This window comes from Canis aureus, chromosome 19 (assembly GCF_053574225.1).
Source record: "Canis aureus isolate CA01 chromosome 19, VMU_Caureus_v.1.0, whole genome shotgun sequence".
NCBI classification, from domain to species: Eukaryota; Metazoa; Chordata; class Mammalia; order Carnivora; family Canidae; genus Canis; species Canis aureus.
The window spans coordinates 7,932,420-7,946,453 of record NC_135629.1 but is presented as its reverse complement, the minus strand read 5'-3'; the positions used below and the strand labels follow the sequence as shown (position 1 = coordinate 7,946,453).

The following is a 14,034-nucleotide window of genomic DNA, read 5'->3' as shown; positions in this document are numbered from 1 at the left end:
TGCACGCTGCAGCTACAGCAGTCTTCTCGCCATGCCTCAAGCAAGACGCACCGCTTTCTGCCTCGAACCGTGTATGTTTTGTGCCGCTTGCCAACTCGCACACACCGCTCGCTGCTAACTGGGCTTTCGGTCCCTAAGCGCCCTGCACAGACTTTCTAAGATTATTTATTTATTCATTCACTCATTCATTCATGATAGACATAGAAAGAGAGAGAGGCAGAGACACAGGCAGAGGGAGAAGCAGGCTCCATGCAGGGAGCCCGATGTGGGACTCCAGGATCACACTGTGGGCCAAAGGCAGGTGCCAAACTGCTGAGCCACCCAGGGATGCCCTCCTGCGCAGACTTTTAACAAAGAACCCATCACACCATCATTAACAGCCTTTCGTCTGTCCACCCCTCACCTCCCCAGGGTTTTTTGTTTTTTTTTTTTAAGATTTTTTCATGAGAGACAGAGAGAGAGAGAGAGGCAGAGACACAGGCAGAGGGAGAAGCAGGCTCCATGCAGGGAGCCTGACATGGGACTCGATCCTCAGTCTCCAGGACCAATCATGCCCTGGGCTGAAGGCGGCGCCAAACCGCTGGGCCACCTGGGCTGCCCCTCTCCCCGAGGCTTCTGGGAGTACACCAGGCCCTGCCCACCCTGTCCCCATCCTGCCCAGCACACTGCCTCGTGGGGCAGGCCCACAGTGACCACACTAGACCACGGAGAAGCAGTACAGGGGTGACCTGGAAGGAAAGGCAGGCACTGTGGCCGGGGAACTGAGGATGGGCGGTATCGTGGGGAAAGGAGGGCTGAGGAGCCGGGTGTCCGGGTGGTTCACACCCTCCGATGGGTTCTGTGCCTGAGCCATAAGCCAGTGGGGGCTGAGCAGGAAAAGCATAAGACGTGGCAAGTCCTGCAAGCCCCAAGCTTCAGCTCTGCACGCCACCGCTCAGGCAAGCCACCGAGCCTAGTGTCCTTATCTGCTGTGCGGTCACAGTAAAATATTCCTCGGAGGAGCTTCAGCGGGGCCTGAACAGAACACAGACGCAGACAATCGTGCTCGCACGGTGCAAGGGGGCAGTGGACACAGTGAGGCCGAACTGGCTGTAGGCTTAGGGTAATTCACTGCATAAGGCACAGCATTTACTTTATGAATGATTTTTCTTCCTCTTATCCTCTGGTTGACAATGCAGAATGACTTGAAAGCAATTAGAGAATAAATCGTCAGCCTATTAAGACAGTCACGGAGGACTGTGTTTTGGTATGTTCCACACTTGCCACAAGTACCAGAGCAATTGTCAAAGAATTACAGTACCAAACCAAACAAAAACACTTAATTTTGAAACCAGCCCGTACCTAATTCCATCTTCCTGTGATGATTCAGAAGACACTTCAGGCCTTGCCAGTGAACGCCTCCAGGGCTATGGTCGCAAACAGCCACTATCACGCAGGACAGCTGAGGACGTCCACCGGGAAGGCTTCCTGCCCCTCGAACCCGAGACCAACCAGGCTTTACCCACACAGAAATGTATTGCTAAAGATACAATTTTTCAAACGAGGAGAAGACGATATCATCACACTCCTCATCTGCATCATCAGGTTTCCTTCGAAATTTGGGATAAAACTTAACGGCTGGCAAGACACGTAAGCTGCCTCCTTTACTCGATCTTCTTTCTCCCCACTCCCCGCTGCCCAAGCAAGTCCCGGGAGGCCACCGCACGAGCCGTGGGCGCTCAGGGGACCAATGACGAGCTTCCCAGTCCCAATCCCCTCCATCCAGTGCAGACTCGTTTATCACGCGGTGTTAACTGAGCCCCTGTTTCGTGACCGCTACAGGAAGGAAGACCCGGCCCTGGCTCCTCGCGGGCACGCGGCCGGCGGCAGGGGCAGGGGCAGGGGCAGGGGCTCCAGGCGACAGCGGAGCATCGCAGCCCGGTGAGGGCGGAGGCCGGACAAAGGATGAAGAGACACCCCAAGCTCCGGCGGCGCCCAGCTCCACCCAACGTCAAGGTCCCCCGAACCTCACGGCCAGGGGGCAGCCGGGGACGCCCCAAGGTGGCAGGCAACTGTCTAAAGCATCGAGCTACCAGGGCAGAGCGGGACGGGCCAGGGCCACACCCCCAGAGGCCTACTCTGAACCCGCACCGCACCCACCCGGGAGCTGGGGACAGGACTCTGGGGCAGCCAACCAGAAAAACGGTCAACGGCAAAGGTGATGCAGTGGGGCGTCACGGATCAGACAAGACACCGACAAACACAGAAAATGTCTGAAGAACTTGCTGTTTAATTTTAGTAAAATTATACATTACTCACATTTCCAGCTCATCTTCCTGGTTCCCGGAGCTCACAGACAGTCACCGTTTTCCATGTTTCCCCCCCAGTGAATCATACCCCAGCTCCACGGCTTCCCAGAGGGTCATGTGCTCTCACGGGCGGCAAACCACACGCTTCCTGCCCGGGAGGTCCGGGCGCCCCCGCTCACGAAAACCCGGTGCGGCCGCGGCGGCCCGAAGGGCTCCCCGGTGCCCCGCAGCCGAGGACGGGCTGCTGGCTCCGTGCACCCCGGCCCCTTGCTGGAAACCCACGCTCCTCCTGGGGCAGCACAGCCACGGCCAACTCTTTCCAGGAGAGGAAACAGAGGGGGACAAACGTAGAGATGAGGTAAAAAAAAGAAGATGCCTGTCGCACGTTCCTCGGGGACAGGGTGCGGAGACGGATCCGTCCTGCTCTTCCGCCCTCTCCGAGCCCAGAAAGCAGGCGTCCGCTGTGTCTGGGGAAAGCGCAGGGACACGGCGAAAGAATCCACCACGTGGAAAACCTGCACCGCGGCCATCTGTATTCTCATTAAAATGAGATTTTCCTGCCCTTAAACAAATAAGAGCTCAGAGTTGAAACCAAACCCTTGGGAAGGTATTACTTGATGTTCTTGGGCCTTAGCTGAATTCCATGAACTATCGACGGCTATTAAATAAACCAACGTGGGTCTGAATTCTTCCAGCAGCGGAGGGGCTATGGATATGAGGCATTTTAGCTGGTGCTTTCGAGGAAATATTCTGGGCCCTGGGGGCCCGCATGCTGCAGCTCTCTAGGCTCAGGTGAATGAGGCAGGGCCCAGTCCAGACCCCGGGCGCAAGCCCCAGGGAGCACACAGAGCAGCTGTGGGGCGCCAGACCAGACCCCACAGGGGCCAACTGAGCAGTGTAGTGTAGATGTACGTTCCAAGCAGGAGGGCGCCAGGAGCAGGGCTGAGGCCGGGGGAAGCAGGGGTGCATGAGACAAGGGTCCCAGCCGAGATACAGCCCTCTCCCCTGCGCAGTCCTCCTCCCACTCCCACTGCACTCCTTAGTGAGCCAGTCGCCCTCTGGGAACCTACAGGACAGTACTACACCTTCCCAGCCCAGCACAGACAACAATAATAAAGTCAGGGGACGCCTGGGTGGCTCAGCTGGTTCAGTGGCTGCCTTTGGCTCAGATCATGGTCCCGGGGTCCTGGGATCAAGCCTCACATGGAGGCGGCAGAGAGGGCCCTGCTTCTCGGGAAGCCTGCTTCTCTCTCTCCCTCTCCTCATGCATGCTCACTCTCTCACTCTCAAATAAATACAATTTTAAATAATAATAGTCAGTAAAGCATCTTTAATTTTAAAAAGCTTCTCACACAACATACTTAATGCCACTGAATGGCACACTTAAAAATGGCTAGAGGGGGGCAGCCGGGTGGCTCAGCAGTCCAGCGCTGCCTTCGGCCTAGGGTGTGATCCTGGAGACCCAGAATCGAGTCCCACGTTGGGCTCCCTGCATGCAGCCTGCTTCTCCCTCTGCCTGTGTCTCTCAATGAATACATAAATAAAAATCTTAAAAAAAAAAAAATGGCTAGAGGGGCACCTGGCTGGCTCAGTTGGAGGAGCACATGACTCTTGATCTCAAGGTCACGAATTCAAGCCCCACAATGAGTGTAGACATTACTAAAAAACTTTTTTAAAAAATGGCTAGACTGGTACACTGTATGGTAAATATGCTTTACCAGAATTAAACAGAATAATGATTTTTTTTTAAATTAAAAAACATAAAGCATCCCATGGCCATTACTTACTGAGTTCCTCGGGTTTGGGTAGATGATGCTGTCCCTACAGCTTTACACAAAAGAGGAGCAAGATACAGAAATAAACACTTAGCCAAGGATGGGGGTGGAGGCAGAACATCAACCAGACACACGGGCTGCTCAGCCATCCTCCCTCCACCACCTCCTGCTCCACCCCAAGCTTCCAGGAAGCCTTCCCTGACCCCCAGACACGCGTGATAGGCCCAGCCCTGGGTGTCCTGTCAGCCTTGCTTTCCGAGGAGCCGGCTCCACGGGACGCTTTGAGGGCCCCGCAGGCCTCCTGCTCTGCCCTCTCCCCAGCACCCAGTGCAGGGCTGGGCACACAGTGGACATTTAACTCGTCATTGACTAAGTGAATTATTAAAGTACCTATATTACGTGTGCATCCAGTGAGCAGCATCTGTGGTAAAAGAAAAAGGAATTAAGGAAATTTCGGAGGCAATGCCCAGCAAGAAGAGACTGTCTGAAAAAGCAGAATTTATATATTGAGAATAAACAGTAGTGAAATGTTTTCTCCCTGTAAGTACCTTCCTCGTTTTTGTCCTCCCACCTCCCCCACCCCCCATTGTCCCTTAGGTCATCATGCACCACCTCCTGCTTTCCCCCGTGAGCAGGGTAATTCACTGCTTCCCAACAAGCAAGAGGGCACTTGGGTGTGTCTCTAAGACACCCTGGTCAAGCCTGTCACTCCTTGGTACCAACTACAGACAGGAAGCGGAGGGGGCAGTGACACCACCAGGGAAGGCAGACACACCCTCCTGGGTAAAACATGACGAGCTGTGTGTCGCAGGCAGGAAAAGTTGGGAAATACTGGTACTCACAGTGTCCAAAAGACACAGAACCATCTGGGACCTCTGCTTCAACCACACACATGACCTGGTTGGCAGTAGAAAGAGGACGGAGACCGCCTTTGACTTTAACTGTGGGGAGACACTGTGTTCCATATGACAATGATCATCACTTAATATCACTTAACAATCAAGAAAAAAGCCAGGGCAGCCAGGGGGGCTCAGCGGTTTAGCACCACCTTCAGCCCAGGGCATGGTCCTGGAGACCCGGGATCGAGTCCCACGTCAGGCTCCCTGCATGGAACCTGCTTCTCCCTCTGCCTGTGTCTCTGCCTCTCTCATGAATAAATAAATAAAATCTTTAAAAAAAAAAAGAAAAAAGAAAAAGAAAAAAGCCAGAGCCCTACCACCGTCAAAGGTCCAAGGGAACCAATCCCACCTGCATGTGGAGGGCGCTGCAGCTGGTGAATCACACTGTTTGCGCATCTATGCACCCACATAACCTTTTCCCCTTTAGCTCTCCACAAAAGCAGCCATCCCCCTTCTGCTAGTTCAGATTTCAAAAAGCAATCACAGGGATCCAAACCACACACTGATTTGCTCTATCGCAATGACATCTGCGATCTCTAGTCCCAAAGGCAAGCATATACCATTGCAATGTCGCCCTTTGAAAGTTGTGTCCAAAAATATAATGCTGCAAAGTTAGGGAATCCCCCTTTTTACCACTATAATCTTTATTATATAAGCTATCACTTATTGAATGCTAATTGCCAGACCATATTCTAGATCTAACTGTCTTATTAAAGCCCTCACTACAGCGCAGAGTTAAGTATCATCCCCATTTTATAGATGAGTGAACTGAGGTTCAGAGAGGCTAAGGAGTTCATCTAAAGTTGCAAAACCAGTACAGTACAAGGATTTTAATTTTTATGTGACTGGCTCCAAAGCCTTTTCCTTGCAGCTTTTCCTCTCAGGAGAGGGGCAGAGCAGGGGGGAAGATGACAAAGACCTATGTACCCACCGCCCAGGATGGACAAATGAAATCACATATGGAATTCGCTTTAGACCTTCTCTTTCCTCTTATGGGAAATTCTGGCAGTAACCAATGCAGCAGAACATGGCAGACACAGCTGGAGCCCTTCCTTCATGCGCCCCCCCGCCCCCGCCAACTCATTCCCCCTCTTCATCCCTAGATGCACCGCTGCCCTGTATTTGGGGAGTCTTCCCATTTGTGCTTATGAACTCTCGCCACCTAGTCTATCTGTAAATAATATGAAGCACGTTTCAAATTGACATCATGGTATCAGACTGTATGTTCTGACTTCAAATCATGCTCTCCTCCCTCACGTGGTTTTGGGGCTCTACTCACGTCCTGACCTAGATTATTTCCCTGCTGCATGGGATTACTTCGTATGAATACACCATGATGTATTTATCCATTCTTCTACTGACAGGCATCTGGACCATCTCTGCCTTGTCCTTATTATAAATAACCCCGTGGTGCTTCCATCCTTGCAGATCTCTGTCCCTGGGTGCAAGGGTTTCTGGGTGTCTCCCAGGAAGATATTTAGAAGTACACCACTGGGTTGCAGAGCTCACCACCTTCTAGACGTCAACAGATGTTGCCAGAACCCTTTATGACGTAGCTGTCCACTCTGCACCGCCTCTGCTAGCAATGTGTCACCACCTCGGCCGATGTGCGGCCTCTATGCTGTCCAGCTTCAGCGGCCCGTGGATTTCTACCATTCTTGTGGTACACAGTCATTCCTCCTTGATGTTTTCACTTGCATTTCTCCAGTTACCAGTGCAGTTGAGCATATTTTCATATATCTATCGGTCATCCTACTTTCTTTTTTTTTTTTTTTTTCATCCTACTTTCTAGTATAGATTGCTTTGAATTTGTTTTGGGTTGAATTGTGTTTCCCCCAAAAGATGGTGAAGCCCTAACCCCCAGGACCTGTAAATGTGATCTCATTTGGAAAGAGTCTTTGTAGATAATCAAGGTAAGATGAGGTCAATATGACTGGTGTCCTTATAAAAAAGCGGGAAATCTGAACAAAGTGACACACACACAGAGGAGAAACAATGTGAAGACGTAGGGAGAATGCCATCTACAAGCCAAGGAATGCTTGAGGCTACCAGAAGTCAGGAGAGAGGCAAGAGCAGATCCACACTCACAGCTTTCAAGAAGGAACCAACACTGCTGACATCCTGACCTTGGACTTCTAGCCTCGAGAACTGTGACACAATCTACTCCTCCCTCTACTTTGTGGTACTTTGTCAGGTTGTTCCTGGGAAACCAATACAATTTCCATGGCTTTTCCACACCATTGCTTTATACATCTTTAGACATTCTCCATAATCACGGTTTTTTCTGCTTTATCTATAATTAACACATGCCACCCCCCACCCCCTGCACGAAGTCTTAAAGCTTCATTTTCAAAGAGATTCCTAAGATCCACTGGACTTTGCCATGCAGGCCTGTCATTATGAGGAATATTTAACCAGCACCAAGAAATGACAACACAAGTTAAGACAGTGTATGTGAGCCCAGGGCTGCCAGTGAGAAGCTGGAGAGCAAGCTGCCCCCTGACCTCACCTCCAAGAGCAATTCAGGAAGGCAGGAAAAGCATCCCCACCTGCCCCCGCATACAGGAGGGAAGACGGTTGTCAGCCAAGTTACATTGCAAAACCTTTTGGCTCGGTAACATTTTGGACAGATGACAGCATGAATGACCCACTAGATCTTTCCATCATTCCTGCATTGATGGGTCCATCGATAACCAACCCCTCAAGGCCATGGGCCAACTGTGAGTACTGTCCCCCTTCTCACATCAATGCCTGTGCAAGCCCTCTGGGGCTCCCACCACCATTGCCTTAGAACATGGGGAGAAATGGATTTGAGAGGTGGGCCAATCACCCAAGGTCACAAGCCTGGTAGGTGGTGAAGTAGGAACTCAGATCAGGCCACCCTTTCTCTTCTGCCGAACTGCCTTACAGGGGCTTCAGAAATAACACATTTCTCTAGTGCAGGGAGAGGGGGGAGAGATCACAAATAGTGTAAGAGGAAATATGTATCTAAGTGACATTTCCGCTGTTACTGACTTGGACTCTGTGTCTATAATTGAGTCAAGGGTTTCCAATCAAAGCCTTCCCAAGAGTGAGAGGCACTAAATTAGTGTAACGATATCTCCAAATACTCTCCAGCCTTTGAGACTCCTCAGACTTCCCTCCATTCCTCCAGCAGGTCAGCCCTAATGAGCGTTTTGTGAACTCCTGTCCTTTCTTCGGGAGACAGGAAGGAACTCTGGGGGCAAGTGGGTCTCTCCTTGAGCACAATTACTATGCAGGTCACACAAGGGACCCTGCGGCACTTACCCAGCACAGCCACTTAAGCTCCTAGATAAAACCAAAACATTAAGCCTTAAGAGATAATATGTTTTTTAAACTATTTTAGTCAGAAACCTGTCTGAAACACCCTGCAACTTCTTCCCTTTCTTGGTGACTCAGGCTCCTCAGTATAAACACTGCTCCCGGATGTGATGTAGCAGGCCTCCATGGGCCTGGACGGAGTTGTTTCAGACTGCTCGGCCGTTTGCACTCTTGGGTCAGTGACTAAAGGGTCACTCCTGGAGAAGCGTGCCTGCCACTGCTGGTGCTACCACTCCTTACGCCGGGCCAACAAACTAGGCAACTAGGTATGCTAGAGTACTGCGTGAAGTAAGAGAGGATGGGCCGAGGGAGCACAGGGCCCACCACAGCACCCTTCCCCATCCCCCGCTCCAGCATTCAGAGAGCTGACCTGCTGCACAGAGGAAAAGCTTTCTAGCGCTGTCACCCACAGAAAGCAAGACTCCCAGCGATGTCAGCAGGCAGGGCAGCGCTCTCACAGATAGCCCGGGGACTCAAGCCACATTTCCAAACAGCTCAGCCCCATGTAAATAAGGCATTGGTTGTCTTTGACTAGAGCTGTCTGCACATGTTTCCCATCATTAGCTGAGACAAGAGAAAAGTTTGAGAAAAGAGGTCAGCCTGAGAACATGACTTGTAAGGCAGCTCATCCCCCTCCCCATGCTGGCAACTACTGCCACCAAAGGAAGGGGCCTCCATGTGTGAGCCGGGGCCCAGGATCCATGTGCACAGCCAGCACTGCTTACTCTTCGGACAGATCACAGGTCCCACACGTGTACACTCAGAGTTTCCAAGTGAATGGAGATGTAGCTGAAATTAATAAAATATAAATTAATTTAAAATTCCTACTGCTACTATATTGGTAGGAGCTTTCATCATTATGTATTCTCTCAATGAATGATGTTTAAAAACTACAACCACTACCATATTTTTGGCATTAAATGGAGTCCTTGGAACCAGAGATGGGACGGAAAACATTATGTCTTCCCTTCTATAACTGAGCTACTACAGTGTCTGAGGTGGACAAAAGCCTAGAAAAGACCATCTACCTCCCCTTCACAAAATCAGAGGCATCAACCTGGTGACACTTTGCTCTGCTGTCCTAATTTAGGGAATGCTTGGGTGAGCTGGGGCAAGGACAGGAGAAAGAGGGGGAGCAAAGGGATCTGCCCACCAAGACTGTCCAGTGCCAATGCTGGCTCTACTGGGGTCAACCCAGGGCCTCAGCTCTCCCTGCTGCTTCCCACCCCACCTCTCAGTCTAAGATCCACAGGCAACACCTTCCTTGTGCTAGCAAAGTGGTGTGGGACCATTACTTTACACACCCTCCTCAGGAAGGCAGAGGAGGGAGGCATCCCCTTTCTCAGCTATCCACTGATCTGAGATCCAGGGGGAAGAAAGGTCCCTCCAGACCTCCAGACACACCTGGAATGAAACAAATGAGGGAGAGTAACTTCCATGCACGATATGCTGCTCAGAAGACTCCATCAGTCGGTGTCTATACAGTACCAGTGCCTGGTACACAGTGACTAACTTCTGAACCAACCAAAAGCACTTAGGAAAAACCAGCACTAACTGTTCTGAACAAGACAGAGGAGCTCATGAAGCCGGTGACCAGAGCAGCTCTGGTACAGGGGTAACTTGGAGAGCCAACTCCCGCCATTGCAAACCACTCCCACCCTGAAAGGAGTGGTCTGAAAACACCTTCCATCGTTATTTCTGCTTCCATGCTTCTGGTTTGGTACCAAGCCATCTGTCATAACTCCGTTCAAGTTCTTCAGAAGGCTCACTCTTAGTTTACTCTGCAATTTGCTGCAAATCATTGTAAAATATTAGAGAGCCATTTAGCAGAAAGATGGGACTTTTTGTCCTACTCAAAGGAAGAAAACTTCAAGGTAAGATGGCTGTGAATAAAGGAGAGTGGGTGGGAAATCTCAGCATCCCTAAGATGGCCATACTGCTATTTTTTTCTTAAAGTGTAGCTGACCCACAATGTTACGTTAGTTTCAGGTGAACACAACATGGTGACCCAATATGTCTATACATTATTCTGTACTCACCACAAGTATAACTATTAGCTGTCATTCCACAACCCCATTACAGTACCACTATGTTCCCTATGCTGTGCCTTTCACTCCCGTGACTCATTCATTCCATAACCAGGGGGGTGGCTAACTTCTTAAACACTTCTGGGAATGGGCACTAACTTCCTCTTCAGGCATTTCACTCAAGGATTGAAGAGCTTCAATGAAACGTTCATCCTCACAATAAATGAAATTTTCTTTCCAGTATGATTCTTTGGTCAAAGGTCCAAAACTTTGGGAAGCCTCTGGGAAAACTCAATGAAGTCTTTTTCCTCTTCCTACTCCTAGAAAATTTTCTTTCCAGTATGATTCTTTGGTCAAAGGTCCAAAACTTTGGGAAGCCTCTGGGAAAACTCAATGAAGTCTTTTTCCTCTTCCTACTCCTAGAAAACTGCTGTGTTAGCCCTGCCATGCCCAGATTTCTCTTCACCCAAGAACTGCTCCAAATTGTCCCAGACCCTTTATCATCCCACCATCCATCTTCACATGCCCTACAAATTAACATTTGTAGGTGTGGTGCACATAAGTGTGGTGCCTAGAACTAAATATAATACTCTCGATGTGATCTAACACAGAGCACACGGGAAAAGATAATTCCCTTCATTTATGGTAGCATATTTCTGCACCAAACATCAGGACAGGGACGCCTGGGTGGTTCAGTGGTTGAGCACCTGCCTTTGGCTCAGGGCGTGATCCTGGAGACCGGAGATCAAGTCCCACATCGGGCTCCCTGCTTGGATCCTGCTTCTCCCTCTGCCTATGTCTCTGTCTCTCTCTCTCTCTTTCACGAATAAATAAAATCTTAAAAAAAAAAACATGACATAAGATCTAATAAGTAAGAATTAAGGTCAACAGAACAGAACTCGAAATCAAGATGATTTCAACACTCTAAGTCATCTAGAACCACACTTTTAACAGCATTACCCAAGATGCCAACAGTTCCTTCAGCACCTGTGTCATGTTGTAAGTGTGTGGTCATCTAAATCCCTCCTCTTCTTTTTCCTTTAACTCAGCTGTATTTATGACCCCACCTTGGCAAGGATTACAAATGAGTTGCTACCTGTATTTGCATCATCTGTGCTTGCACATCAGACATACACTGGCAAATGTCCTTCCTATGTTTGTTGCTCCTCCCTCTTCCCCTATGCACACCCACCCAGTCACCTTCCTGCACCCGATGCTGGTGCCAACTAGCTCCACATGATTTTATGACTTCTTGATATGAGGGGTTATCCAACCTCAAATTCAGTACATTTATTCAACACTAAACAAAAATTAGCCAGTTTTTCTCTCAAAACCAGCCACCTACCTTGACTGACATCAGAAACTTTTGGGCTAAATAATTGAGTTAAGTTACTATATAACTATACTAAAAAGTTTGAAAATTTAAGATGGTTTATATGAAGTGATTAAATATTCATCTAATAAAATATAATGAGGGATCTATCCAATAGTCTTTAAAATAGTAGTAATGAAGAACCTCAAGGATCTTTTATCTGAGAGTAAATTATGTAGTGCATTAATGCTAGGCATTTAGTGCATTAATTCCCTCTGAGCATCTAGGCAGTCCAGGTTGAACCCCATTTTTCAAAGACTAGAGGAAAAGTTGGCCTTTAAAAAAAAAAAAACACAGATTACATGATAGGAACAAGATGTGAATTAATGATTATTACGAGGTCCCACAGGTGCTTGGAAAGGCTATTACAATTGATAGGCAAATCACACATCAATCTCTATTCTTAAAGCAAAGTGCCCAAGGGACCTTAAAAAAACCAAAACACATATGGCCTATTTCATTTCTGAGTTATAAAGTTGTATTTCTTTACAAATATTCTCATTTGAAAACTTCATGGAATTCAGTACTAATTAAGCTGTCCACTTAGTTTTATTGTAACATCACTAACATCTAAAAGCCATCCCCTGGCTACTAAAATCATGTCCACATCCCAAACCTGGAACCTGGAAGAGAAAGAGGGAAAGGAACCTCCTCGGGAACCTGGTGATTCTGTTCAGCACTGAGGTGGCATTTTCCCCCAAACTCTTGAGTTGATGATTCTAGAACACCTTTGAAGAATCCAGAGGACCATCATTTCCTAAAACCCCAGTGACACAACCCCTCTCCTTTTCTTGGGAAGTACAAAACCAAATGGTAATGGTTAATTCTAACTACCCTTTAAAAAAAAAAAAAATTTTTTTTGTTTACTTAATCACAAGAGACAGACGGGGTGGGGGGGTGGGGGGGGGAGGCACAGGCAGAGGGAGAAGCAGGCGCTATGCAGGAAGCAGGACGCGGAACTCGATCCCAGGTCCCCAGGATCACGCCCTGGGCCGAGGGCAGCGCTAAACTGCTGAGCCACCAGGGTTGCCCTCTAACTACCCTTTAAATTAAAATTACCACCTCCAAGAGTCATCACACTGTGACTCTCTTTATTATTAGGCACCAAATATCATTATCTCCAGGGAGCTGGACTTCTGCTGTCTTCCAAACCACTTACCCCCTCCTTACACACTGCTTCTCCCAGCTAAGTATGGAACACATAAGAGATTTATTATTGTTTACTCAAGTGAACTAAAGTTAATCATTAGTTCTTAGATTTTTTTATTTTTTTATTGTGGTAAAATACACATAAAATTCACCATTTTAGTCATTTTTAAGTATGTCATTGAGCGGTATTAAATATATTCATGTTGTTGTGCAACCATCACCACCATCTACCTCCAGAATGTTTTCATCTTCCCAAACTAAAAGTCTATCCCCATTAAACACGAACTCCTGTCTCCCTCCCCCTTTGTGCAACAACTACTGTCCTACTTTGTTTCTCTATGAATTTGACTCCTCGCATAAATGAAATCTTACATTATTTTTGTCCTTTTGTAACTAGTATATTTCACTTGGCGAATGTCTTCAAGGTTCATCCGTGTTGTAGTGTGTGTCAGAACTGTGTTCCTAAGGCTGAATAATATTCCATTATGTGCATACATATTCTGTTTACCTGTTCATCCACTGATGGACATTTGGGCAGTTTCTACCTGTTGGCTATTGTGAACAATGCTGCTATGAACATGGGTGTGCAAATAATGGCTTGATCCCCACTTTCAATTCTTTGGGGAACATACCAGTAAGTGGACTTGCTGGATATGGTAATTCTATGTTAAATTTTTAGTCCTTACAAGTTTTGACAAATCATCTACATGTTTGGCCCTCTCTCCTAGAGAAAAATAAAAGGTTTCCAGAAGGATGGGTCTGGCCCACAACAACAACAAAAATGCAAGCCTTGGTAAACACAGTCCAAGTGGTCTATGAGAGAGATGCTCATGAATAATGTAAATATTTGACATAAAAATTAAGTAAACAAAGAACAGCCATCACCCAGCCCAGTAAATTCAGCAAACTCAAGCACACACAGCGACTGCAGTCAGTGATGCTGTAATCACCAGGGAGCATTCTGGAGACTCACAAGCTACATATTTGTGGTTCTCATTTCTCACTATGGGCCTTTAAAAATTACTTCAAGTCATCCAAGGATGGCTAATGTTAATAATAGTAATAACTACCACTTGTATAACATTAGTGTACTGTTTTACAAAGTGTTCTGCACATATATTATAGTTAACAGATCTTCAGTCTGCAACTCCTCTGTACTGCCCGGAAAATGTATTCCTCCAA

General features: G+C 48.0%; 1 protein-coding gene across 7 annotated transcripts in view; it reads right to left on the bottom strand.

Moving 5' to 3' along the window:
* Positions 1-14,034, bottom strand: part of VGLL4 (vestigial like family member 4) — a 162,885-nt gene that overhangs the window by 10,072 nt on the left and 138,779 nt on the right. The window contains exon 1 of one of the 7 annotated variants that reach the window (XM_077857813.1): positions 2,299-2,317. The exons of the other annotated variants lie outside the window; for them this stretch is intronic. Within the exon in view, the coding sequence (XP_077713939.1) occupies positions 2,299-2,300 (2 nt within the window). The 5' untranslated portion in view covers positions 2,301-2,317. Of the gene's footprint in view, positions 1-2,298; positions 2,318-14,034 lie in introns of those variants that run through there. 7 annotated transcript variants of the gene reach the window in all.